Source organism: Crinia signifera, chromosome 2, assembly GCF_055691185.1.
Source record: "Crinia signifera chromosome 2, ASM5569118v1, whole genome shotgun sequence".
Taxonomy (NCBI): Eukaryota; Metazoa; Chordata; class Amphibia; order Anura; family Myobatrachidae; genus Crinia; species Crinia signifera.
Genome location: NC_139218.1, coordinates 218,955,779 through 218,982,847, shown reverse-complemented (window position 1 = coordinate 218,982,847; position 27,069 = coordinate 218,955,779). Strand labels below are relative to the sequence as shown.

Sequence of the window (27,069 nt, the reverse complement as noted above, 5' to 3'; positions counted from 1 at the left end):
CATTGTTCAGTTCCAAAATATACAGCAAGATATGTACATTTACCATGCAGACTGTAGCTCTTGCTGCATTCACTGTGTGGCTGATGCCATTGATTGGACCACCACTAAAATACTATTTTATGTTTTCAGACTTTCGGGATGTGTTTCAGCCCTTAAGATAATATCACACACACCCATGCTTGGTGGTGGACTGACCACCATCATAATGCCACTGAGCTTGTGTAGAGGCCACTGGAGGACACAGATTCACTGATAGTCAAGCCAGAAACAAATGCAGGAGTGAAGGACTCATGGCCTTATCCTGGTTCACTCCTTCTGGCAAATTCCTTCTTAGCTGGACAAAACCATGTGCACTGCAGGTGGGGTAGATGTTACTTGTGCATAGAGAGATAGATTTGTGTAATTACATAAATGATCTGTACTGCTGCTTCCAGAATTAGCCCCATCCCTTTCCTCTGCTAAAAAGCCTCTTGCAGAGCATGAAGCTCCTGCATGACAGGGACGGTATACACATATTTTTAGCACTCAAGGAGTGGGTTCCAGGGCAAAATGAAAATCAGTATAAGGGTGTTGAAGGAGGTGTGTGATGGGGTGGGGTGCTGAGCTGCCAGGGAGCCTGACCTTCATGCCCACTTTACACTTTGCCCTGGGAAACTAGTTATGGGGCCTGACCGTTCTCGTTGTGGCCTTCCCATTATTCTCCCTCACTTGTAAAGATTTTTATTTTAAAACACCATACAACCAATGTCAGCAGATAAGGTTTACATATATATTGTGTCTGGCATTTTAAGGCATTTTATACCACCAATGTTCATTGCTGCTGAAAACGCCTCTTTAGTCCATAAAACTGATAATCACTCACAGTTCAGCAGCCAAGCTGAATTGTTATAGTGCCTTCAGATTTCACCATTTGGGTAAGTACATCTGTGTGGCTTACGCCAAAAACATAAAAATCAGGCTGAGCACTGTTTAGTGGCAAACGCAAGATTTTTAGAAGGGGGTTTCCAAATGTAATTAAAAGTCTCCCACTCTGCAGCACATTGGAGCAAGTACGGGAGTCTGGGGGAGTGGTAACAGCACTGAAAAGTACAGATAGTCTATAGTATAGGCTGTTTCAAACATTTAAATAAGTGGCCAGGAAAAGATTAAACATGCCATAATAAATACACAAACATAATAGAACCAGTACTGCACTTTCTAAGCTCACAATCTCCCACTTCATGGTAAGGCTCCTGTCTCTTCCTCCTGGCAGCTACTCTCTGTTCTATTGAGATAATTGAGGGCTTAGACACACACACACACACACACACAGAGCAAACTTGGTAGAAGAAGCTGGTACACTAGGCATGTGCAGAGCTCTGCTCTGTCCCTTACACTGCATGATGTGGTGGCAGCTCTATTGATCATATTATAGACCAGTGATATTATTGTCATAATTTAAGGCACTTGCCAAGAGAAGAGGGGTTTCTGTGCAACAAGAAACCCCCCAGAAGCCCCCCCCCCCCCCCCCGAGTTTGCCTTTGCTGTTATTGCAGCTGGATGCGGTCACATCTGACTTCTTTACTGTCTGTCTTGCCCCATCATATTAGACTTTGCAAAATATACATTTTATTCTATAAAGATAAAACCTTGTGCTCAACACACACATGCACACACCTGAATAATAAGACCAAATAATACATACCGGTAATCTTAAAATTCAAACATTTTTATTTCATATTCACAGGAAAAAGCTTAATTAAACAATGCAAAATTTGTAACTTCAAGATTGGTTAACATTATTGTTCCTGTGGCAATGCAGTTTGTATTAGACATAACAATTAAAAGTTTTATTAGTTGAATACATTCACTGCAAATACTCATATCCAGAGTGCGCGGCCTTAGAAGATTTTACCTGGTTGCAGTAACTGGTGATATTTGGCAAAAAATGATATATTGGGTAAAAACCAGTGTCTTCCCTTATTAATACACTACCACCCTGCCTACTCAGGAACCTGCTTATTAAGACTAACATATGTGTTTTATTCAGAAAACTAATAAATAGATGTCTCAAATGTTTACTGCCATTTTTAGAAATTAGATTTATATTGAACTAAAACAAATTGGTGAATATTTATCACATGGGAAAATGGTTGTAGTTAGTCATAACGAACTTCCAGCAGGTAATAAAAACGGTGCAAGGATTACAATAAACAAGGATTATAATACAATAAGCATCACAAGCTCTTCAATGTTGGAAGAAAAAAGCAATGAGTCAATGGTAGGAATCATTGTGTATAAATAACCATCATTTGTCACAATAAAACAAAATCATTACATTAAACAGTATACCTAATTTTGGGATTCAGTATTGAATCCCGGCGGTCGGGATCCCGGCGTTCAGAATCCCGACGCCGGAATCCTGACAGCCGAAATGCCGACAAGGGGGGGACGTGGATCGCCCCCCCTTGCGGGCTCGCTGCGCTCGCCACGCAGCGGGCCTGGTGCCTCGCTACGCTCGGCACACTAATTTATTCTACCTCCAGGGGTGTCGTGGACACCCCAGGAGGGAGAAAGTGTCGGCATTTCGGCGGTCGGGATTCCGGCGTCGGGATTCTGAACGCCGGGATCCCGACCGCCGGGATCTTAACTGCATCCCCTAATTTTGTTACATAAAAATCATTGGTTTATGCTTTACGTAAAACTATTTATGAATATCAGTTAATTGACAGTGATTTACACTGCAGCGAGTGAAAAATGTATGTTATATTTATTAATGCTTATTAATTTGGTATTGTATTTTAGGCTACAATGACAAGTGCTGGTTAATAATACACATCGGAACCAACCACTAATTCTCTGGCCTGCTCTGTTGGCCTACTTATTTATTTTGTGACTGAGTCGCAATCTGAGCTTTGGGCCCTGAGAGTAGCAGCAGAGTGTTAGTGGCTCATTACAACTTGGGAACAATTGCTTTTGTTTGTACTCGATGCCATATTGTTAACAAGCAGCAGCAGTAAATGGTGGAGTTGAAGAGAAAGCGAGTGATGTGAAATAAATGTATAGGGCATGCTTATAATCACATTTTGCATTTGAATAAAAGAGACTGAAGAACCACCGATTAAGGGAATAACTGAGGCCCCATACCCAGTAGACAATGGGCTCTACCGCTGATATGATTAAGGACAGTGGCGGTTTTTACCTATGGGCTGCAGGGTTGCAGTTCCCCCAAGTAAAATCCGCCACTGTAGTGAAGCCAGATGCAGTCTGTGAGACTGCACTGGCTTCACTGTGACTGGAAGTGACTTCCTATTGGAAGTCCGACCTGCCAGTCACCGAGGCAGTCCCTTTGGGTGGTGTTCCCTCCCTCTAGGACGCCTCTCTTCGGGCTCCCAAGCAAAATCTGATGATTAGGCATGCGTAGCACCTACATCGATACTGTGCATGCGCCGGTCCCCACAGTGCCTGTCATCTGTATTATACAGGCACCAGGACCATGATTCCCCTTTAACGGGCTGTTGCCAGCGGCAGCCCCCCTTCCCCCAAAAGATATAACCCGCTACTGGTTAAGGATATTGGCAGTAAGCACAGGCAAACCAAATTGGGTCTACACATCGAACGATATCGGTAAACAATATTGTCAGTGATGTCATCTCCCCTCCCTGCTGCTGCATGCCTAGTTGACGATATAGTCACCAATGAGCATGCAGCACAAATGACAAGAGGGTTAGCAATGTTGAGCATAGACACTTGAGCATTTTATTTAAAAGATATCGCTCAGAAGGGCTAAATTGAACGATATCTTTATTAAAAAAAAGTCATCTGATGTATATGGGGCGTATGCTGCTCTCTAGATTTTAGCATTTCAAACTCATACAGTACTTTAGTATGTTTTATTCATAATTACTTTATAGTCTCTTATTAGAGCATCTTTTATCTGCAAAAATAAAAGACCCGGTAGCAGGCTTTCTGTGTTACCTTATCCTCACCATATGGACATATAAGAGCAGAAATACAGGTTACACCAGGAAACAGTTACAATAATGATTCCTAACAAGGTGTGTGTCTGGTATCATGTGGAAACAAGGATTTAGAAAACTTGTAGCCCGTTTCTATGTTTAAGGTAATTGTGCAAGTTTGTCCTGTTTTCTTCTATAACAGGGAGATGTCTACACACATTGTACGCATCTAATAGGGAATTATCAGCATTGATTAATATCTAATCTATCTACACATACAAATATTCGCTATTAAATTACAGTAATGTCACACGTTACAAATGTTTATTTTCCATGTAGTTATATTTCCAAATTAATATATATGCCAGGATTGCCAGTTTAAAAGTCATGCCACTGCAGAAACATACATTGGTAGAAAGCACATTACGATTGTCTTCATATTACTACGGTTTCAAGCAAATCCTAGTTTACAAGTAATGAGGCCCAGAAATGACCACAAGGATATAGGGGCAGATTTATTAAGCTTGTAGAAGAGATAAACTGGAGATAAAGCGGAGAAAAGGTAAAAGGAGATAAAGCATCAGCCAATCAGCTGTGTTTGAAAAAGACAGTTGGGAGCTGATTGGCTGGTGCTTTATCTCCTTTTACCTTTTCTCCGCTTTATCTCCAGTTTATCTCTTCTCCAAGCTTAATAAATCTGCCCCTTAAGGCCCCCATACATTAGGTCGACTTGTCCTAGGGACAAGTCGGACCCAATTTACCTGCGAGCCTTCCGGCAGCTCCCCGGGAGGCTCACATACAATTTGGCACTTGATGTGCCATTTTTTACATGGGATAAATCGCATGCGATTTATCCCATGTTAAAAAAACCCCGGGGAGCTGCAGGGCGGTGAGGAGTAGTGGGGGCGGGCAGCGGCAGTAGTGGGGGCGGGCAGCGGCGGCTGCGGTGGTGGGGGCGGCCAGCGGTGGTGGGGGCGGCCAGCGGTGGTGGGGGCGGGCGGCGGGTGCGGTGAGCGCTGCTGACCTGGCCGGGCAGTGTACTTACTTACATAGCAGCAGCGGGGACGGGCAGCGCAGTGGCGGCTATTATATTTTGAAAATACTTGTCAAATGACCGGCCGCTCTCTGATTGGCCGGAGAGCTCTCAGCCAATCAGAGAGCGGCCGGTCATTTGACAAGTATTTTAAAAATATAATAGCCGCCACTGCGCTGCCCGTCCCCGCTGCTGCTATGTGTAAGTACACTGCCCGGCCAGGTCAGCAGCGCTCACCGCACCCGCCGCCCGCCCCCACCACCGCTGCCCGCACGCACCACCGCCCGGCCAGGTCAGTCAGCCGGTGCTCAGGGACCCGCTGCCCGCCCGGTGTCTGCATGCATATGCATACAGGGAGGTCGGACGTGATCGTATGTACAGACCGTCCGACCTCCCTGATCCGGTCCGATGCGCACGGGACCGCGCATCGGATCGGATCAGATATCACACACATACGATTTTGGGCCGATTTCATCCGATTATCGGCACCAAGTGCCGAAATCGGATAAAATCGGACCAAAATCGCATAGTGTATGGGGGCCTTTAGTCCTGTTATTACGTCTGCATTTCTCGATTTTGCCCTAATCTGCTCTACTAAAATGATCATGTTACAGCTAACATACTGTTGCATACTATAGTAAAAAGTATTTAGCATCAATTAAAATGAAAATGTTAGGGATATAGAAATCTATAACTCTCCTTTCAGTTAGAAACTTTTGTTCTATAGGAGTCCTGAAGGAAAGAGGCTGAGAGGCTGAGTTTCGTTGCTTGGGAGAGTTGTTCTGTAGCCGTCAAAGTTGCGCGGAATACTACCACTGGTAGAGCCGGAACTGTTACTTAGCGTCTCTATGCTTCCGTCTCGCTGTAGTTCTGGAATAGCACACAGAAAAAAGAGTTGTAACAATAATAACTGCAATATGTGAAGTTAATATTGGAATTTAAAAAACATAATGTGATGTTTACCACAGGAATAAACAGAATGATGGAATCTCAGTACTGAATATTCTTAATTCATTTTAAATTACACAGAGATGAAGCTGAACTTTTTGGTCAAACTGCCTAGATGGATACCTGTCACAGAGAAATGTAGGTTCTAAGCATGTTCAACCAAAATTACATGATTCATTTAAGAGAAGACAGTCATCATCATCATTAACACACACAAACTATGACAGAAAGAGATTGCATGAATAAGTATTGCATATAAAACAGTAAACTCACCCGCGACTATTGTTACTTAGTTAATGACTTTGATGGGTAGTACATATTACTACAATAACACCCGATGTGTGAAATACTAAAAAATAAACCAAGTTAAAATTTTAAGGAACATCAGTAATAACCAACAAATCAGCGCAGTCCATGGTACACTGTTTTTGCTATGAACGGTCATATACTATAAAGGTTAATAAGGTTAATAAGGCCAGGCGATTCCTTTTTTTATGCAATTATCACTTATTTCTTTTATATTTATTCTGCAACTGATAGGAGTGGGATAATGGACAGCAAATTGTGGTCCTAAAGGTGTTAGTGCAGGGAGAAGTGATGTGATGGGGGACAGAGAATAACGTGCCTAGGGGTGACCCGACCCCTAAATTCTCCCCTGGGCGGGACCCTTGCCTGGCGAAGCCGCATGGTGAAAAGGGGCATGGCCTCATGGAAAGGAGGCGTGGCATCACAAAAAGGAGGCATTACACTGCCCATTACACATTATGGAAAACACCATTATGCCCATTACACATTATGGAAAACACCATTATGCCCATTACACATTATGCCAAACACCATAATGTCCATTCCACATTATGACGCTCACCGTAATGCCCATTACACATTAAGCGCACATCGTAATGCCCATTACACATTAAGGCCCTTATTCAGATCTGATCGCAGTACAAATTTGTTCTCAAAATGGGCAGAACCATGTGCACTGCAGGTGGGGCAGATGTAACATGTGCATAAAGAGTTACATTTGGGTGGGGTGTGTTGAAACTGAAATCTAAATTGCAGTGTAAAAATAAAGCAGTCAGTATTTACCCTGCACAGAAACAAAATAACTCACATAAATCTAACTCTCTCTATACATGTTACATCTGCCCCACCTGCAGTGCACATGGTTTTGCCCATTTTGAGAACAAATTTGTACTGCGATCAGATCTGAATAAGGGCCTAAGTGCGCACTGTAATGCCCATTTCACAAAATACTGCACACCGTCATGCCCATTATACAATATGCTGCACAACATGATGCCCATTACTCAATATGCTGCATAAAGTTATGCCCATTACACAATATTCTGCACACTGTTATGCCCATTACACAATAAAATGCACACTGTTATGCCCATTACATATTATGCAACATTGCTACATGTAGTGACCCCAGTACTCCTGCCTATAAACTTAATGCCACCATTAGTGCACCTGACCTTACACAATGCCCCCAAAGTGTTCACTGCTGCTGTGATGTCGGGGGGGGGCGGCACCTCCCAGCTTCCCCGCTCCGGGTTGTAGTGGACCATCCGATCCCCTATGAGACATCCATCACCCACTAAACAATACATAGTAATGTGCTATTAGGCAGCAGCAGAGGTGTGATGCCGCAGGGGTGCTGCCAGCGCCTCTCTCCCTACTCCATAAAACAATAGTGTGATCGTAGAAATAATCAATAATAATTAACCATTTCACACTGGGCAGCAGTTCCAAACACCAGCCATTATACAGTATGTGGGAGCCTATTTAAAGAGACAGTATTTAAAGAGAACAGTGCTGCACCTCTGAGCCATTTGAGAGAGCACGTCTTAACCCTTCCATCTTATGTACGCGACACTATGGAGGTATTAAACAAACTCCAAGATGTTGTAGTCAGCAAAGACACATGGCTGATAACATGCGACGTGGAAAGCTTGTACACAAGCATACATCATCAATATGGACTGGAGGCAGTTAAATATTTTTTGAAAATGGGGAAGGATGATGATTTCCAAGACCTACTGATTAGATTATTACGGTTTGTCTTGACGAAAAATTATTTTGTCTGCAATGAACAATTCTACCTCCAGGTACGGGGGACAGCGATGGGGAGCACTTGTGCCCCCACGTATGCGAACCTGTACCTGGGGTGGTGGGAGAGGGAAGTTGTTTTCTGTGAAGCCAATGAAATGTACACGGAGCATATACTGCTATGGGTGAGGTATATTGACGACCTCCTCATCCTATGGGAGGGAGACCCTGACATATTCGTGGAAATGATTGGCATCCTGAATAAGAACCACCTAAACCTGCACCTCACATACGAGATGAGTAGAGAAAGTGTCAACTACCTAGACCTGCGTATTACCATCGAAGATGATGGCTCCCTGACAACGGACCTCTTCAGAAAAGAGACTGCAACCAATTCACTCTTACATAGTACCAGCTCCCACTATCCGCCTGTCATCAAAGGACTCCCCAAGGGAGAGTTCCTTAGAACAAAAAGGAACTGCTCCAAGAAGGAGACTTATAAGAAAAGAGCCACAGAGTTGAGCTCCCGTTTGATTGACAGGGGTTATAGCAATCGGAGTGTCAAGAAGGCTCTTAGGGACACGCATGAGTACAACAGAGAACATCTTCTGGTTCCTAAGAAACCTAAGAGCACAGATGCAGAGGACAACTCGGTACGCTTCATTGGCACATTTTGCCAAGAGTGGAGACAGTTGCAGAACATTCTCGACAGACACATACATGTCCTGAAAACTGACCCAGATCTGGCAGATATTCTGGAAGACAGAATCCAGATGTGTTGGAGAAGGAGTAGAAACCTTCAAGACATTCTTGTTCAAAGTCACATGGACAAGATCAATAAACCCACACAACAGAGGACTGGCTCCTTCAAATGCGGGTCTTGTAAAGCCTGCACATCCATGGTATCAAAACAGGAGTACACAGATAGATACGGACACACTAACAAGATCAAGCAGTATATTAACTGCAATACAATAGGAGTGGTGTACAACCTAGAGTGTCCATGCCACAAACATTATATTGGCAAAACTAAGAGACCTCTAAAGAAAAGAATCCTTGAACACCTTGCTAGTATCAGGAACGCAGAGAAAGACAAACGGGCAATGAAGGTCCTGACTCCAATTGCCAGGCACTTTCACAAGTACCACCAAAGCCAACCGGCAGGCCTGCGTGCCTATGGCATGTTACATGTCGATCTAGGCATTAGGAGGGGTGACCTTGACACAGAGCTCTTGAAACGTGAAACCCGCATGATTTTTATGATGGACACTATGGTACCGAGGGGTTTGAATGAGGAAAATAGCTATTCCGCTTTCCTCTGAACTCCTGTCTCCATATCTTCTTTCAGCTTCATTAACATCAGTCATAAATACAAGTCGCCTCAACAACTAACCCCATGGGACACAATACTACTTACCTTGCTTGTTGTAACTGTAGATACAGTACCACCAAAGCCAACCGGCAGGCCTGCGTGCCTATGGCATGTTACATGTCGATCTAGGCATTAGGAGGGGTGACCTTGACACAGAGCTCTTGAAACGTGAAACCCGCATGATTTTTATGATGGACACTATTGTACCGAGGGGTTTGAATGAGGAAAATAGCTATTCCGCTTTCCTCTGAACTCCTGTCTCCATATCCTCTTTCTTTCAGCTTCATTAACATCAGTCATAAATACAAGTCGCCTCAACAACTAACCCCATGGGACACAATATTACTTACCTTGCTTGTTGTAACTGTAGATACATTCACAATGGTTTAATACAGTATACGCCCCACAACATACGTTCCAATCCATCACCATGCACAAACACTGGCATTCCACCCGTGTGGCCTAATATTAACACTCCTTGACCCATCTCTAATGTACACATGTCACCCACCTTCTAATGAGTGTGACTAGCCTCACTGGCAGTCTCTATTATTTAGCTAATATCAAAGATTGTCCAAAACACCCCTTCTTTTGTCTAACTACTAATGTAGACACCAGTTCAGTGTCCTCACTATAGGATTCATGATACTTGGCCCACTGGCCTTTCTTCCCTCCTTCCCCCCTTTCTCTTCCTCCTATTTTTCATGTTCACATTACCTCATTCCTATATTTTCTATTTTTGCTCATTAGCTCTTCTTACCAACTCTATTATGAGTACGGCACGACCAGTAGGTCAGTCCACAATATAATATCCATTTAGTTATTCCTCACCCACACTCGACCCACTTGTTTAATCATCATTCTTGCACGTGTTTAGTCTCATAAATTTTCACGGTTTTTATTGAGTTTTCACCTTTGATGTTTCAGTCTGTATTAAACAATTGGGTGACACATTCTATATTCATCCAATTCTTCACACTGTATAATTCTTATTCGACAACACAGATATGGACTATCTCCATACTCACTGCGTCATCTATATAGGTCGACACACACTGCAATACACATGTCGACCATTTTCACATTTTATTCCTTTCATCTTCACTCCTTTACCTATGAGCATGATACCTGTTGTATACTTACCTGTAATGCTCATTTACATTATATGCCACCTAGTAATTTTATGCCTGTCGGTTCTATTGGAAATCATAAATACATGGGTCATAGTCTGGCCATGAGTACCAATACAAACCATTGCTATATGCTAGGGTGCGGAATATGATAGAACGCACCTCATCAACTTAAAATACTGGCCGTTTAACTCACATTAGAGCCACTTTTCGATATCTTTGTATATCCTAACCTTGTTTACAACTTTATTTCATAAATCTTAAATGCACTTCAGTAAACTCTATCAGCCGTCCAGATGACGTGCTGTGAGAATCATGCAGACACGCCCCGTACCCACGATTACTGGTCCTGGGAGACCTGTCAACTGGTTGCCATGAGAACGAGTGATACATAGATATGCTATATATGGATCGGAGCTGCGCGGGCGCTACTACGGGATCACACCCGTACAGTACCATATGCCGGGTCATCACTGATCTCCGCTAACGCTGGAGAACCATGATGCGATGAGCGATCGTATTGTATGGTGATTGACTCAGCCCGCCCGTGTATTCGGGCGGCGGGTTGTCATAACTACTCACCTTAAACAAACGAAGCTGTAATCACGTCGGAGACGCAGACGCGTCATGACGTGACCACGATCAAACACACCCACGGATACCGGACTCGCACAGGCCACTGAGGTGATGACACTCAGTGGTGACGCATGGAGCGGCCGGTTACCATGGTTACTCACTAGCGATTCTCATCCTGCAGACACGTCAGCAACGCACTTGCGTCATGACGTTTTCGTGTCTACACACACCTACAGATATCTGACTCCTATTGGCCACTGATGTGATGACACATAGGAATTACACATAGAGACTTCAGTAGTGGGCGTTACACTGGATGGGGATTGGATACTAGCTTGAAACCATGTTTTTTGGAGCCAAAACAAGCAGAGCTGTGATTGGCTCTAACAATACACATCTAGTACTTAAACCCTCACAAGTCTTCAGGCAGGTTGGCCCTGAGGAAGCTTAACTGCGAAGCGCGTGCCGGCTAGCGGTGCGCAGGCAGTTCTGATTTGCTGTTTTATTATTTTTCATATTGTGCATTTTGATTTATGTAATAGCAGTGTACGTAGACTCCATAGTCCTTTTTAGGACTTCTACCCACTGATGTGCTAATCATAGAGTCACCCCTACTGGGTCTCTATCATCTGATACAGAGATAATCTCTTGGTGGCATATATAGCTATTTGGCGATCAAATCACCCCAGAGTTATCTCTATTTGATATCATTAGCCGATCTTTCACTGACTTATTTGGTGTCGAGATCTCTCCAAAATTTGTATGGAGTAGATACACTTCTTTCAAGTCAGTGCTATTACAGCTACAGCAGTGCCTGTGATTAGAATAAACACGGCATCTATATAACAGAATAAACACGGCATCTATATAACAATTAGCACACCGTGCTGAGTATTAGGTAGCGGGAGTCATCCATGTACAGGGTACGTACCCGGATTGTGTCAGCATAAACACACTTTATTGTCAACGTCGACAGTAATCTGGTGGAAACCTACCTGTTGCACTATTTAATACCAGACTTAATAAAGATTGTCAGCAAACATCTGCCTGCCACCCCCAATTTTATGTGTGTATCCCCACCCTGTCTTTGTTATATGGTTTTAAAATATTCGCAGCCTTTTTATAGAATAAACAATTAAAAGTTATATTTTAAGAGTCTTACTCTTTTCAGGTGCACCTAATAAAAAGGACATTCTTTTCTCTTTTTCTTTTGCAAACACAATAAAATGCACACTGTTATGCCCATTACATATTATGCAACATTGCTACATGTAGTGACCCCAGTACTCCTGCCTATAAACTTAATGCCACCATTAGTGCACCTGACCTTACACAATGCCCCCAAAGTGTTCACTGCTGCTGTGATGTCGGGGGGGGGGGGGGCAGCACCTCCCAGCTTCCCCGCTCCGGGTTGTAGTGGACCATCCGATCCCCTATGAGACATCCATCACCCACTAAACAATACATAGTAATGTGCTATTAGGCAGCAGCAGAGGTGTGATGCCGCAGGGGTGCTGCCAGCGCCTCTCTCCCTACTCCATAAAACAATAGTGTGATCGTAGAAATAATCAATAATAATTAACCATTTCACACTGGGCAGCAGTTCCAAACACCAGCCATTATACAGTATGTGGGAGCCTATTTAAAGAGACAGTATTTAAAGAGAACAGTGCTGCACCTCTGAGCCAGGCTCATCCATGCAGAACGGGGGCACGTCCCGGCATCGCTCCATCGCTCCATCTGCTGCCATATACTGTATATATTATATATATATGTCACATATTTAGCCACATCCATAGGCAGGGCAACCGGTGAGCTAAGGGGAGACCCACGGAGGGCAAGGTCACACACACAGCATGACACGTCCTTCAGGAGGGGGAGGATGAGAGGGGCTTGGGAATGAGACTCGTGCTGTCTGCAGATCAGACATCTTGTGGCAGGGGATGCTGCTGGTGTGTCCCAGCGCTGGCAGGCTGGCTCAGGCGGTATAGGGAGGAGAGGCAGCTTCCGCCTTGAGGGGAAGGGGGCGGGCTGCACCCATGCACACACAGCTAGGGCAGCAAAAGGCCACGGTCAGGAGCAGCCGCTGCTACCTGGTCCCCGGCAGCGTATGCCCATTACAGGTCGGCTCCCTCCTCCCTGGCCGCCACAGCAATAACACATTATGGCACACTGTCACATCAGAACTGGCTGCACAAAATCGGCCCACAAGGCCATCGGCCCTGTTGGCATTTGCCAGAAGTGCCAGATGGCCAGTCCGGCCCTGCCTTTAAATGTGGTCATTGACATTCCCTTCACATGCCCCCAACTCTTATGATGCCAATACACAGTGTGTTTTGCTTGTGCAATGCTACTGCACATCACATCGCAACAAAAAGAATGTGCAGCACTTACTTTATGTACTAGATCACATCCCATCTAGTACAAAACTCACCCTGTTGCAGCACATAGCATGGTCTAACTACATGCATTTATTGATGGGCTAATACAATATATTGTGCCAGCCTGCGAACTGCACAAGCCTCCATCTGATGACACAATATATTGTCACATAAAAAATGTAACCAAACCACATTGTATGTCGCATCAGCACATCAGATAGGACAGTGAATTGTGTGTACACACTAAACAATATTGGTGCAGAATGGTTGCAGGTACATGATTACCGTATGTCTTTTAAAAAATCAGGTAGTGTGCATGGGACTTTAGATGTAGCAATTCCTGTTAATTAACCAGTTGTTGTCTGTGCGCTAAATGACTTTTAGTTGCTCTGGGCTAATGTACATCATCTTAGTACTGCAGATGACATTTCCTGTGTACAAGCATTTGTACTGGTCATAGATTATCTTGCCTACAATTTCTTCCCAAGAATTGTGCATATTTCAGAAAGAATTTCCACTTAATAGGCCCTTATCAAGCAATCATTTTTTGACTCTCGGCTCCAGGCCGCTATAAAAGCAACAGTGTAAACACTAGATTTGGGCGTGGGTTATTGTGTGACACCTACAATTTGCAACTTGTAAACTGTTTAAGTCTCCTGCCTTATTGTTCATGCATCACAAATGTCAAGGTGTGGGCTGCACAGAACACCACAAGCAAGAGACGGCTGTGTTTATAAGTTTATCCTTAATGTAACGTGGCTTTGACGTTCACACTGAGTGATGTGTTCCGAGTCATCACAATCAGGGCTGCTTCGTTATGTGACTAAGCTTTTATTTTTAATGGAATATAAATAAATAGCCTGGGATTTCAATCAGTAAAGCTAATCTCCCCATCTTTTCCTGTGTAAGGAGACTGTACAGGCACACAAGTGTAACATAAACTTTCTTCACTCAAACAGAAAAATTTGCAACGTTTATAGAAGGCTAAATGCACTGCGATTCTGTGAGGTTTCAATAGAAAAAATGTAGATGAACTAACGATTTAAAGCCTCTTTCACATGTTAAAAAGTACAAAACATCTTTCATTTTTAAGCATTTTAAAGATTTTGCCTTTTAGTTACGAGACCACTGGAAACAAAATGTAATCACAAGTATTTTGTGTTGCCTCAAACCTCAGAACATACCCAATAATGCTCCTAACCATACCTCCCAACTGTCCCAATTTTCGAGGGACAGTCCTGTTTTATGGGACTGCCCCTGTCCTGCCCGGGGCCGGCAGTGTGCCGTGGTGGGCGGCAGTTGGCAGAGTAGTGGGAATAGACGCTTTGCACATACGCAAATCCCCTATTCCGTGAAGCAGGGGGGCTGGGGGAATGGCCAACAGCCTATATGGTGCTGGCTATGCCTCTATAGTGACAAAAACCAGTGGAATAGCATGTAGACATGGAATTCCCATGAGGCCACACCCCTCCAACATATGCCAGCTGTGTGCAGGACTGCAGTGTGGCCAAGGAGGTGCTTAAAGTGCTATTTTTTCTATATTTTATTGCAAGGATGCATGGCCACACCTCCCAAAATTAGGCCATGCACCTTGGAAAGTACCTAGGCCCAGACAGTTCTTTCTACTGCCCTGGTCTTCTGTGGACAGGACCAACTGCTAGGATTGGCAGTGTGGCCAGATTTATGGCCATCTATTTAGAAGAGTGCATAAAAAAACACTTGATTGGCATCACTAGACCAAAGCATATTAGATTTTGCAAATATCCTGACATGTATACATAGATATTTGCAGCTTGTATTTCAGGCTTATACCCCTTTCACACAGAAAATAAAACCCAGGAATAACCCTGGTCTAAGAGGGTAGTTCTGTATTTTTTTCTGTCTGAAAAGATCCGGGTCAACCTGGATCTAAAATGCCAGCGCTTCAACCCTGGAATTTACAAGGGTTTATTCGGGATCTAAATTTTTAAAAATCCGGGTCACTGGCTGTCTGAAAGGGTGAGTCCCGGATTTTTGTGATTATTACACAGGGAAAGGCACTGATTGGCTCTCGTGGCGGGGTGCTGGCTGATTGGCTATGAGGATGGGTCTCTCTGATTATCTGGGAGGGCGTGGCACTGGCCTCTGAGGCCATAAGGGAGCTGCAGCAAGGACAGCATGGCCCACTGGAAAGAGCAAGAGGTGAGAGAGCTGCTGGAAGTGAAAGGGGAGAGGGAGATCCAGAAACAGATGACTGGGACAGTGTACTCAAAGTGTGCAAATATACTGACAGCCAGGGGCATACATAGGACACAACATCAGGTTGTAAACCTTATGATACACAGTGTATTGCAGGAAAAATCTGGCATCTGTGTGAAAGGGGTTGACACGGGAAATACCTGGGTTTTTGGTGCTGTGTGAAAGGGGGTCAGAGCTTTTAGCTGAGTCTTACCTGGGTTTTTGTATAAGGGAAATACCTGGGTTTTGGGGGGTTTCAGTGTCAAACGCAGGATATTTAGAGGGAGAGTAAGTACCTGAGTCTGGGGGGAGCGGTAACAGCCCCGGAAATTGATCTTTTTATACAGTGGATACTGTATGGAATACAGTATTGATATTTAACAGTACAGATGGTCTACAGTAAAGGCTCTATCAAACATTTAAATAAGATAAGTGGTCAGGAAAAGGTTAAACATATAATTAATAAATAAATACACAAACATAATAGAACCAGTACTGCACTTTCTAAGCTCACAATCTCCCACTTCATGGTAAGGCTCCTGTCTCTTCCTCCTGGCAGCTACTCTCTGGTCCATTGCGATGTTTGAGGGCTCATATCCACACATACAGTAAATGTGGTAGAAGAAGCTGGTACACTGGGCATGTGCAACAGCTATGCTCTGTCCCTTACACTGCATGATGTGGTGGCATCTCTAATGATCATATTATATACCAGTCTTATTGATGTCACAATTTAAGGCACTTGCCAAGAGGAGGGGGGTTTCCGGGCAACCAGAACCCCCCCCCCCCCCCTGCCTGGTTGGGGGGGTATTAGTAGCTTTTTAAAGTTCAACATCGAAAGTGAAAGCATTCCAATTTATGTTTTGATTTTTAAGTTATCCTATAGATCAGTTTAGCTAATCTTGGATACACTCTACTACGTATTGTCATTGGGAAATCTTCCTCTTTCCCATGTACAGCATCCAGTTCTAAATAAAGCTTTATCCCAAGAAATTGTTCCTGGAAACATCACAATTTTTCAAAATACACAATAAAAAATTCTATTTTTACAGCCATCACTGTATAGAAATATCCTGTATAATGTGTACTTGTATTCTAAATGCATTGAAGTATGTTATAATCAAACTCATGACATTCTGGTGATTGTAGTGCTCCGTCATGTGTTTCTAGTAATTGGGAAAAGAAATAGCAAAGTATCCTTGAAAATTCTTCAAAAATGTTAAGTAACTATTAATGTATCCAAGCTACAACAGTAGGCAGGCAACTGAATAATTACTATGTAAAAACTAAAAATAGTTATGAATGTATATAATCTATATGTGTGCAAAGGATTTGATCATTATATATTACTAGTCCTTTAATGGACATTAATTTAGTGTTGCCTAGATGTACAAAACCAGGTCCAGATGCTTTATACATTGTGGTCAGACCTAGTGCCAAGTCCGTCACCTTCCAAGTGGAAGAAACGTGGAGAGCCACGTAGTCTATTGTCAAACGTGAGAATTGTTCTCACACTTTGTTTCTTGACTGTGTGCACGGTAATGAGAATAATGAGAGATTTGGAAAGTATTAGCACAAAGATCGACACGAAAGTATAATAGAGGCTAGGAACAATTGTGGAAATTGCAGTTACAGTAGTAAATCCTTATATGTGAAGGGAAAGGGGTACAAATACTAGGATTTACTTTCATTTTAGTTGCTATACACTAACAAACGCTCAATTGTACGGTAACCCGTAGCAACCATTCAGGCATTAACCTTACCAGATCTATTTCAAGCTAGAAAATAAATAACATTTCTAAGTACGCTTTTTCCCTTTGCCAGTAAATAGCCTTCTCTAGGTGTCTGTAACTGCCCTTTAAATCAAACAGATGCAGTATATTTTTTTTTAATATTTAGACATTTCCTGCATTTTGCAGAGATGAAAAGATGAATGTACATTTCCTAAGCATCACATAACAATAGTATTGCATCTTATATTTTCTTGAGCAAAAAAACAAAAAAAAAACTAGAATTTTAAAAAAGAAACGCAAAATCAAGAATGTAACATATAAGCTACACTTAAGACTACATTACATGCTTATATGCCTATTGAGTAGAAATAACTGAAGTCTGTTTTGTGTAGCTGAGAACTACAGACAGGGTCATCACCGGAGGAAAGGGGGGTGGCGTGGGCTTTCAGATGCTGTTATCCTGGGCTTTGTCTGTCTGGTAGATTTTAAGTTTCATGTCAAATTATAGCTGTGCAGGCCCATTTATTTAGTGGGGTAAAGCTTTGGGATACCAGATTTATTTTAGACTTTCCACTACTACACGTAATATGGTACCTGTCACTATTTACAGTACAGTAAGTATACCACATTTATTGCTACTAGGATTATGCTACACCCAGCAGACTTGCCCTTGTTCTTAAATGTAATTCCTGCATTACATCGGCCAAATCAAAGTAGCGAGCACTGTAACAGATACCTTTTTAGTGCAGATGTATTCCGGGGATGTGGCATTTAGGGTTGTGTATGAATGGAGCACAGTGTTGTAACACCTAGTGATTCCTATGACTTTTCAGTTTGTGTTGGAACATGAATCTATCTGTACATTCAAAGCACAGCAGAGGGGCTGCAGCTAAATAAGGGTCTTTATTGGGGAATTAAAACCTGAACTACATTTAGACAATTACCTCACCCAAATGACCTCTCTGGCATTCACACCTACAGGAACAAAATATTCACCACATCTGTGTCAGTGTGTATGAACTGTGGCTTGTGGACGTCGAATGTGGAAGAGGCGCTGTGCTAGAAGGAATCAGTGCAGACATAGATCTGGAGACATTGGTTTTAGCCATAGTCAATAAAATGTTCTTCCAGCCTTTTCTGCAAAACCGGCCATGCATAAGCTTCTTTAGTTTTGCCTCACATCCCTAGTCTCCCATAAGTTCAGGAAGTGAAAACAGTAATTTAAATCAGCAATGAGTGGCGTATCCCACACTAATACTGTACTTATCCTGTCTGATTTTGTGCTTTCATCTCCTGCAGGACACAGCTGGCTTTGGTTAAATGTCTCACGTCAGAGATTTTACTTGCAGTGCAGCCATCGCTACCAAGACATAGCAGAGTACAGGTCCAATCAAACATCATTAGGATGCTAAACTCCTTAAACGTTTACTTGTTTCCATCATAATTGTTTATCGGACAAAAAGAGTGTTCCAATCATTATAATAATCAAAACACTTTGTAGATTTTCTTAACCCACTCTCTTCTGGCTGGTCTAACAATCTGCTGGCATGCCAGTTCTGCACTGCATCAGGCTGCAGCACTGAAACTGTGTCACACAGCGAAATGCATGTTAGACATGTGAACGAGTATAAAAGGGTAAAAATCATTTACATGTAAACAAAGATGAAGTGGAGCTTGGGAAAATCACAATAAAGATATTTTATTGACACACTAAACAAATAATAATAATAATAATAACAATAATGATGATAAAAATGGGTCTAAATATGCGATAATAGTAAATGGAATATGCAGTGGACCTGGACCAATGGATGATGGTAAGTCCCTTTCCTAATGATTATGGTGTGGTTATAGAAAGTTAGCTTGAAAGAGGTAATAATTACCACACAACAGCTGGAGGCTTGCAATATGCATAGGATGGCAGCTGGTGTCCTCACTAGGTGCGGTGTGAGTGCCAAAATGGAGGCACACTTGTAATCCAAAATTGGAGTAGCTAGGCTGGCTGGTTCGGGTAAATAACAGTTTAAGTTGAAAATTTTGGGGTCAAATCCACTGTCTCCTGGCTCCTTTCTGACACGTTTTGCTGTCTGGGGTACAGCTTTATCAAAGGGTTAGCTTTGATAAAGCTGTACCCTAGACAGCGAAATGCGTCATAAAGGAACCAGGAGACAGTGGACAGGACCCCACCATTTTCAACTTGAACTGTTATTTACCCGAACCAACCAGCTAACTTTCTTTAACCACACCACAATCATTTGGTGCTATTGGTTTTCAAAGGCGGCAAAATAGGAACGGGACTTACCATCATCCACGACCATTGGTCCAGGTCCACTGCATATTGCATTTACTATTATCACATATTTTACACCGGTTTTTATCATCATTATTATTATTATTACTATTATTTAATTGCTTAGTGTGTCAATAAAATATTTTTTTAGTGTGAATTTCCCAAGCTCCACTTCATCCTTGTTTACATTTATTTTTCTTGTGGGACTAATTCTCCCACTTCTAAGTGGCTGCTTTTGGCGACACACCCCTGGCAGCGCCGGCTAATGCTACCTTTTCTTGTGGTTACAAATCATTTACATGCTGCCTACCCAGTGTTAGGATCTATAAACAAGAGGAATATAACAGGTGCTTTATTTTTTTATTTTTTTTTAATTGTACACCTCTGTACAATGTGGAGGTCCAGAGGGCAGATGTGTGTTATATTCTGAGACATCACAGTGGCACAGTGCATCGAACAGGCTTTAACCCAGTCAGGTATATGGATACCCACTCAATTTCCAGTTTAATATCTTTATGGACAAATGAGCACTCTAAGAACAAGCGGGACTACTTCTAAGTATGTCTTTTTATGCCCAGTCCTTCAATAGCTGCAACTAATTGGAGTTAAATAGCAATATATGCACCCATTTAACTATTCTCATTGAATTATTGCTTATTTTATCTGATTTTATTTAATAAATCTTTATCTATTTATGTAATACCCAATTGATCGAATATTATTGTACCTAGCGCTCCACCATTATCCTATTCTCTCCATCCAAGATGGCTGCCTGATTTGTTACAAATACAGTATATATACAGTGCTTTTGAGTCCTAGTAAAAAAAAAAGGTTTCCACATAAAATCATACTTGCCTATCCACCGGGAATGTCCAGGAGGCTCCTGAAAAATCGGACGCCATCCCCACTGTCCCCTGCAGTGCTAAACTGGCTACCCATCCCTGATTAGGTAACCCGTAGATTGGCAAGTATGCGCAAAATAAATTGTATATTTTGTAGATTTTTATTAATGCCATAAATTAATGCCACACAAGAGACAGACTTTACTTAAACATATTAAAACCTTGAGATTTTTTTGTAGACTTCATTAAGGAACCACAGAAATGTCCTAGAGCAGTGGTTTTCTCAAACTATTTGCTCTGGGACCCCATCAGACAATAAAAATAATTACAGGACCCCAGCAAGTTACTGTAGAATGTCATCACATCACATGTGTAGTCAGCAGAAAGCACATACATGGATGGCAACATTGTGGAGGCACAAAATGATGGGAGGAGTCTAAAGTAACAGACAACTCAACAGATCTTTCAGAATCCTTGAATCACTGACTGAGATTAGAAAAGTAATCAACGTAATGGTCAGCAATATGGAGTTGCGACCCCATGCTGAGAAGGTCCGGACCCACAGTTTGAGAACCACTGTCCTAGAGGATCACTGCCATCTCTTCTGTGGGTATCATTTACCCAAGCTTAATTTGCAATAATTAAAATTGACACCCCATAGGAAAGCTGTGGGATCCAGGTGAGCAGGAAAACTAGGCAATGGATCGGATATATCCATAAATAGGTCAAATTCAACTCATGGGATCTTTAAAGAACTGGTATTTTTGTGACTTTTGAGAATGACTTGCAAGCCCATAGGGCTGAGTTCATAAACTTGCAGCAAAGGATAAAGGGGACCCATTCTTTGCATTACCCATCCTTTGCATTGTGCTGGTGGAATAATTTATTCTCTTGTCTAGATGAACTCCTCGACTACCTGCAACTTTTTCTGTTCCATGTGCTTGAGTAGCCTGGACAACACAGTCTAGACAACAAAACAACTTTAAGCAGAACTGACGTAACATTTATTCTCGGTAAGGCCTGTAAGAGCCATATAAATGCATGGTGACCAAAGCTAAGCCAAAAGCTAAGCCTGCTTTGAACTTGATAGACAATAAATCTATTGCAATATTGAGACTAGCAGAGGAGAATTGGTGTGTTAGTAATGTATAGTTATGCAGGTACTGTGCTACAATAATAAAACAATGGCATAGTATCTGAACCTTGTTATGGGACTCAGAGAAGTATCCATAAAGGTCACTGAAGCAGTTAATTGATTAGAGGAGATTAATAAGCAATATTGTTATCAACATGAACTGTGGGAGATCCTGAATAGGGTTTGCAGTCCCTTAATAACAGTCCTTGGACTAACATCGTAGATTCTTGAGCCATTTGCATGATTGATGAGGGGAAACCAAATCCTGGATGGCCATTCTAGGAAAACTGGGTGCAGGTGAAAGGTTGTCTAGCTAAATCATGAGGTGAACACTCAATAGAATCACTGGCAGGGTGGCAGGGTCATAGGGAAGATTTGTCCAAGGGAAGGAAATTGTAACCATCAGTCCAAACTCTGGAGTCAAAGGTTGGATACTGAACGTTGGTTGCATACAGGTCCAGCTCTGGAAGGTCATGTGTACTCAGAGTGATGGAAAACCTCTGCTAGATGTTTTTTCCTGAGCATGCACCTCTGTGGGAAATGTTTCTTTCTGGATGTACTTTTTCTCACATTAATTTGTGCAAGTGAATGAAGAGAGGAAAACTGAATACTGAGGGGTACTCCCAAAGTCTGTGGACTTCTGTTGAAGAGGAATTATCAGTATTATCTGATAAAAGACACTTTTTCTGTTGTCTAGACATGCTGCTGAGAGATGGGGACAAATGGATAGTGTATGTGGCAGAGACAGACACAGAATCCTACATCTCTTCAGCCCTGAGGTAAAATCTGAGCTAGGGGATGAGAACTGGCTTACACATGACCAGGGATGCAAATAAGCTATGCGTGTGCACACCCTGGCACACACAAGCCCACTCCCTAGAGAAGTGGGAAAGGTAAGGTTTGAGATTTTTCACTCAAACTTTCCAGAACATTAAGAGGTTGACCCTCTAAGCCACCATTTGTTGCTAGGTAACAAGACTCCCAAAAGAGAAAGCTATCTGATTGGTTGCTATCTCCTGTGCCATATCGGTACTTAAGCATAATTAGAACATATTGTTCTATGTTGCCAGGCTGTTTAAGTTACATTTACTAGGTAAATATGTAGGTGTATTTTGTCAGTGTAATATTGTTTTTTTTATTATTGTCCCTTAACAAAACTTGCAAAAGACAAAGTTAAGAAAAATATATCAAGCATTGCCAAGCATAATGTTGAAGTATTTTTATGGCACATTAATTCAATGCCTTAAGAAAATCTATATAGTCATCTTTTGCCCGGAACACTCATAAATTATGCTATGTTTCTTATTTGTGCTTTTGCCGAAGTGGCCCATTCAGAGTCCTGGTATTTTCTTTATGTCTGTTCTAAAATAAAATCCCATCTCTAGTGCATTATTTCGTTTAATGGTTTTTCCTTTCTCTCTGTTTGACTTCCCCTTCAGCGGGCTGTTAAGCACCATTTCAAAAATATCCTTAAAAAACCATTTGCTGGAAGAGATGACCCTTTAGTCTACCTACTGAGAATTGCACAAACTCCTGTACATCGTGGCAGAAAGATGATACAATGACAGCCAGCCTGATGTGTCAGGGTTAGTAGGGAAGCAGCAGCAACTCAGAATATAGGAATTATTCTTCATCGTCTTCAAATGTCACAACACATTATGCTCAAGGTCTCAGCTTGCTGAAGGAGTGACCCTTGACTGAATGGAAGTGCTGGGGGAAAGAACTAATTGTAGCGCCTTTTCACACGTTAGTCACTTTCTATGGCACTAAACCTCTCAGCTCTGAATACCATCAAGTTTTCCATCGTCTGGGTTTTTAAAAAAATATTTTTTACTTCCCGCAGTTTAATGTATGTGCTGCACGAGGTTTATTTTTGTCCAGACCTTTAAAGTGGCTTGTAAACAGATTGCGGGTAGATGCCCATGGGATTAAACGTACAAGGGTCCTTGCAGAGGATGGAGACCTGACAGTGTGACTAGAGGAAACTAGATCTAATTACTTGCATGTGGCTGTCCCTGCGACTCGGGAAGCAGCAGCACATGGTTAGAAGACATACTGGAGCTGAGAGCACATCATTTTTCCTGTCATCTAGCGCACATACAATATGTTGTAGTAATGACTGTAGGCCATATGCCCACTTGAACAAACAAGAATGACCTATAATATTTGGGTTCAGGTTACATATTAGAGTAGGGATCTCTAACTAAGCTACATCAAGGGGAGCTTAGTTCAGCAACAACCTGTTCATGGGTAAGTATCAGGGGAGATGTAATTCAGCAACAGCTGGAGTGTCAAAGGTCACCTAGAACTGCACAAGAATCAAATTAAAGACCCCTGAGTATTTTCACAAGACAAACTGCATGGGCTGCATATATGTAGTAGTAGTTTTTCTATTGTAGAAGGTCATTTATGAGAAAAAAAAAATCTTAACACCTTTTATATGCATTTGATATCTAGAGAAATCACGTTTTTTTAATGTGTTTAGATCGATAGCATATCTAGCCTGTATTTCCACAATTACAGGCAAAACAAAATACCGCACCCAGGAACGTGCTGATACATACTGTCGGGCCCTTTTTGATTTTTGATAAGTGAAATCATTAAAAATTTGCTTACTTTTTAAACCTCACTTACAAGAGAGAGGAGGTCAAAGGAGTGAGTGTAAAGGTCACAGATGGAAGGGCCAGACAGTAGTGTAAGAGGGAAGTGATTTGCATCATTGTTCAGTACTTGGCCATAATGGCACAACTCAAATGCAATCATGGCATCAAGACCCAAAACGCTTCATTAGTGAAGATGGCAGTGCCCCAGAGGGAGGCATTCCATCTGGGTAGTCAAGGAGAACTCCACAAAGTTCATGAGTCTACCAGACATTCTGACAAAGTAGGCAAGTGTGAGCATAATCTAATAAGATACATAATGTTGTCCACAATCACTTATAAGGCTGTGGTTACATTGCCGGTGATCGGTGGTCAAAATCCTGGTGCTGGAATCCTGACCAGCAGCCACGTCACCAACTCCGGATCCCAACATCAGTGGAGATGCCAATGCTGGATCCCAACAGCCAACATCCCGAACTTAAGTATGCCGGGGTGTCATAGCACTAAGATGCGCGGTGGGGGTTAGGTTTAGGCATTAGCGGGGGAGTAGAATTAGGGGGGGTTAGGCACTAAGGGGGGGAAGGTAATAATAGGCTGCAGTGTAGGGGGGATGGTTAGGCTACAGGTAGAGAGTGTTATGGGGTTTACATAGAGGGTACGTACACTGCTCAAAAAAATAAAGGGAACACTTAAACAACACAATGTAACTCCAAGTCAATCACACTTCTGTGAAATCAAACTGTCCACTTAGGAAGCAACACTGATTGACAATCAATTTTGCATGCTGTTGTGCAAATGGAATAGACAACAGGTGGAAATTATAAGCAATTAGCAAGACACCCCCAATAAAAGAGTTGTTCTGCAGGTGGTGACCACAAACCACTTCTCAGCTCCTATGCTTTCTTGCTGATATTTTGGTCACTTTTAAAAGCTGGCGGTGCTTTCACTCTGGTGGTAGCATCAGATGAAGTCTACAACCCACACAAGTGGCTCAGTTAGTGTAGCTCATCCAGGATAGCACATCAATGCGAGCTGTGGCAAGAAGGTTTGCTGTGTCTGTAAGCGTAGTGGCCAGAGCATGGAGGCGCTAGCAGGAGACAGGCCAGTACATCAGGAGACGTGGAGGAGGCCGTAGGAGGGCAACATCCCAGCAGCAGGACCGCTACCTCTGCCTTTGAGCAAGGAGGAACAGGAAAAGCACTGCCAGAGCCCTGCAAAATGACCTCCAGCAGGCCACAAATGAGCATGTGTCTACTCAAAAGGTCAGAAACAGACTCCATGAGGGTGGTATGAGGGCCCAACATCCACAGGTGGGGGTTTTGCTTACAGCCCAACACCATGCAGGATGTTTGACATTTGCCAGAGAACACCAAGATTGGCAAATTCGCCACTGGCGCCCTGTGCTCTTCACAGATGAAAGCAGGTTCACACTGAGCACATGACAGACCTGACAGAGTCTGGAGACGCCAAGGAGAATGTTCTGCGGCCTGCAACATCCTCCAGCATGACCGGTTTGGCAGTGGGTCAGCAATGGTGTGAGGTGGAATTTCTTGGGGGGGGGGGGCTGCACAGCACTCCATGTGCTGAGATGAGATCCTCAGACCCCTTGTGAGACCATATGCTGGTGCGGTTAGCCCTGGGTTTCTCCTAATGCAAGACAATGCTAGACCTCATGTGGCTGGAGTGTGTCAGCAGTTCCTGCAAGATGAAGGCTTTGATGCTATGGACTGGCCCACCTGTTCCCCAGACCTGAATCCAACTGAGCACATCTGGGACATCATGTCTCGCTTCATCCACCAATGCCACGTTACACCACAGACTGTCCAGGAGTTGGCGGACTGTCCAGGCCTGGGAGAAGATCCCTCAGGAGACCATCCACCACTTCATCAGGAGCATGCCCAGGCATTGTAGGGAGGTCATACAGAAAAGTGGAGGCCACACACACTACTGTGCCTCATTTTGACTTGTGTTAAGGACATTACATCAAAGTTGAATCAGCCTGTAGTGTGTTTTTCCACTTCAATTTTGAGTGGGACTCCAAATCCAGACCTCCATGGGTTAATAAATTTGATTTCCATTGATAATTTTGTATTTGATTTTGTTGTCAGCACATTCAACTATGTAAAGAACAAAGTATTTAATAAGAATATTTCATTCATTCAGATCTAGGATGTGTTATGTTAGGTGCCAGTCGAGATCCCGACAGTCATTTACCCGATGTCGGGATCCCGCCAGTCAAAACCCCAACACACGGGGGCCCGGCGGCCACTGGCTATTCTCCCTATTGGGGTTCCACGATCCCCATAGATGGAGAATAGAATAGGGGGCGAGCATAGGTCTATCTGGGTCCAGCCAGTCGGGATCCCAACGTCGGGATAATGACTGTCGGGAACCCGACTGTCGGAACCCTATACCACACCCGTTATGTTAGTGTTCCCTTTATATTTTTGAGCAGTGTATACTGATTGATGCCCTCTAGGGATATACAGTAGGAAAAAAAACCTGCTCATCTGCTAAAATAAGAAAAAAATGTATAATGAAAGGATCTCTCCCACTTAGTTTTTGTATGTATATACACACAAACATTAATGTATTTACTTGCAAAATGAAACCAGCATCTCATGTTTTTACAATAATATATAATTGGAAAGAAGCCAGTTTATGCTTTTCTGAAATGCTGTGAGTGCACTTGATTAAGGAAGATAATAGTAAGATCTCATATAGAAGGATGTCTACTTGTTTAACACATGTTCTTAAAGCCTACACACAGTTGTCTGCATCAGTTTTGGCATTCTTCAATACTTAGTAGTGTTAGTGCT

General features: G+C 42.7%; 1 protein-coding gene across 4 annotated transcripts in view; it reads right to left on the bottom strand.

The window, feature by feature from the left end:
* Positions 1-5,233: 5,233 nt before the first annotated feature.
* Positions 5,234-27,069, bottom strand: part of BCAS3 (BCAS3 microtubule associated cell migration factor) — a 1,098,472-nt gene continuing 1,076,636 nt past the window's right edge. For all 4 annotated transcript variants that reach the window (XM_083173740.1, XM_083173742.1, XM_083173743.1 and 1 more), the window contains one exon: positions 5,234-5,841. In XM_083173740.1, the coding sequence (XP_083029866.1) occupies positions 5,693-5,841 (149 nt within the window). In that variant the 3' untranslated portion in view covers positions 5,234-5,692. The remainder of the gene's footprint in view (positions 5,842-27,069) is intronic.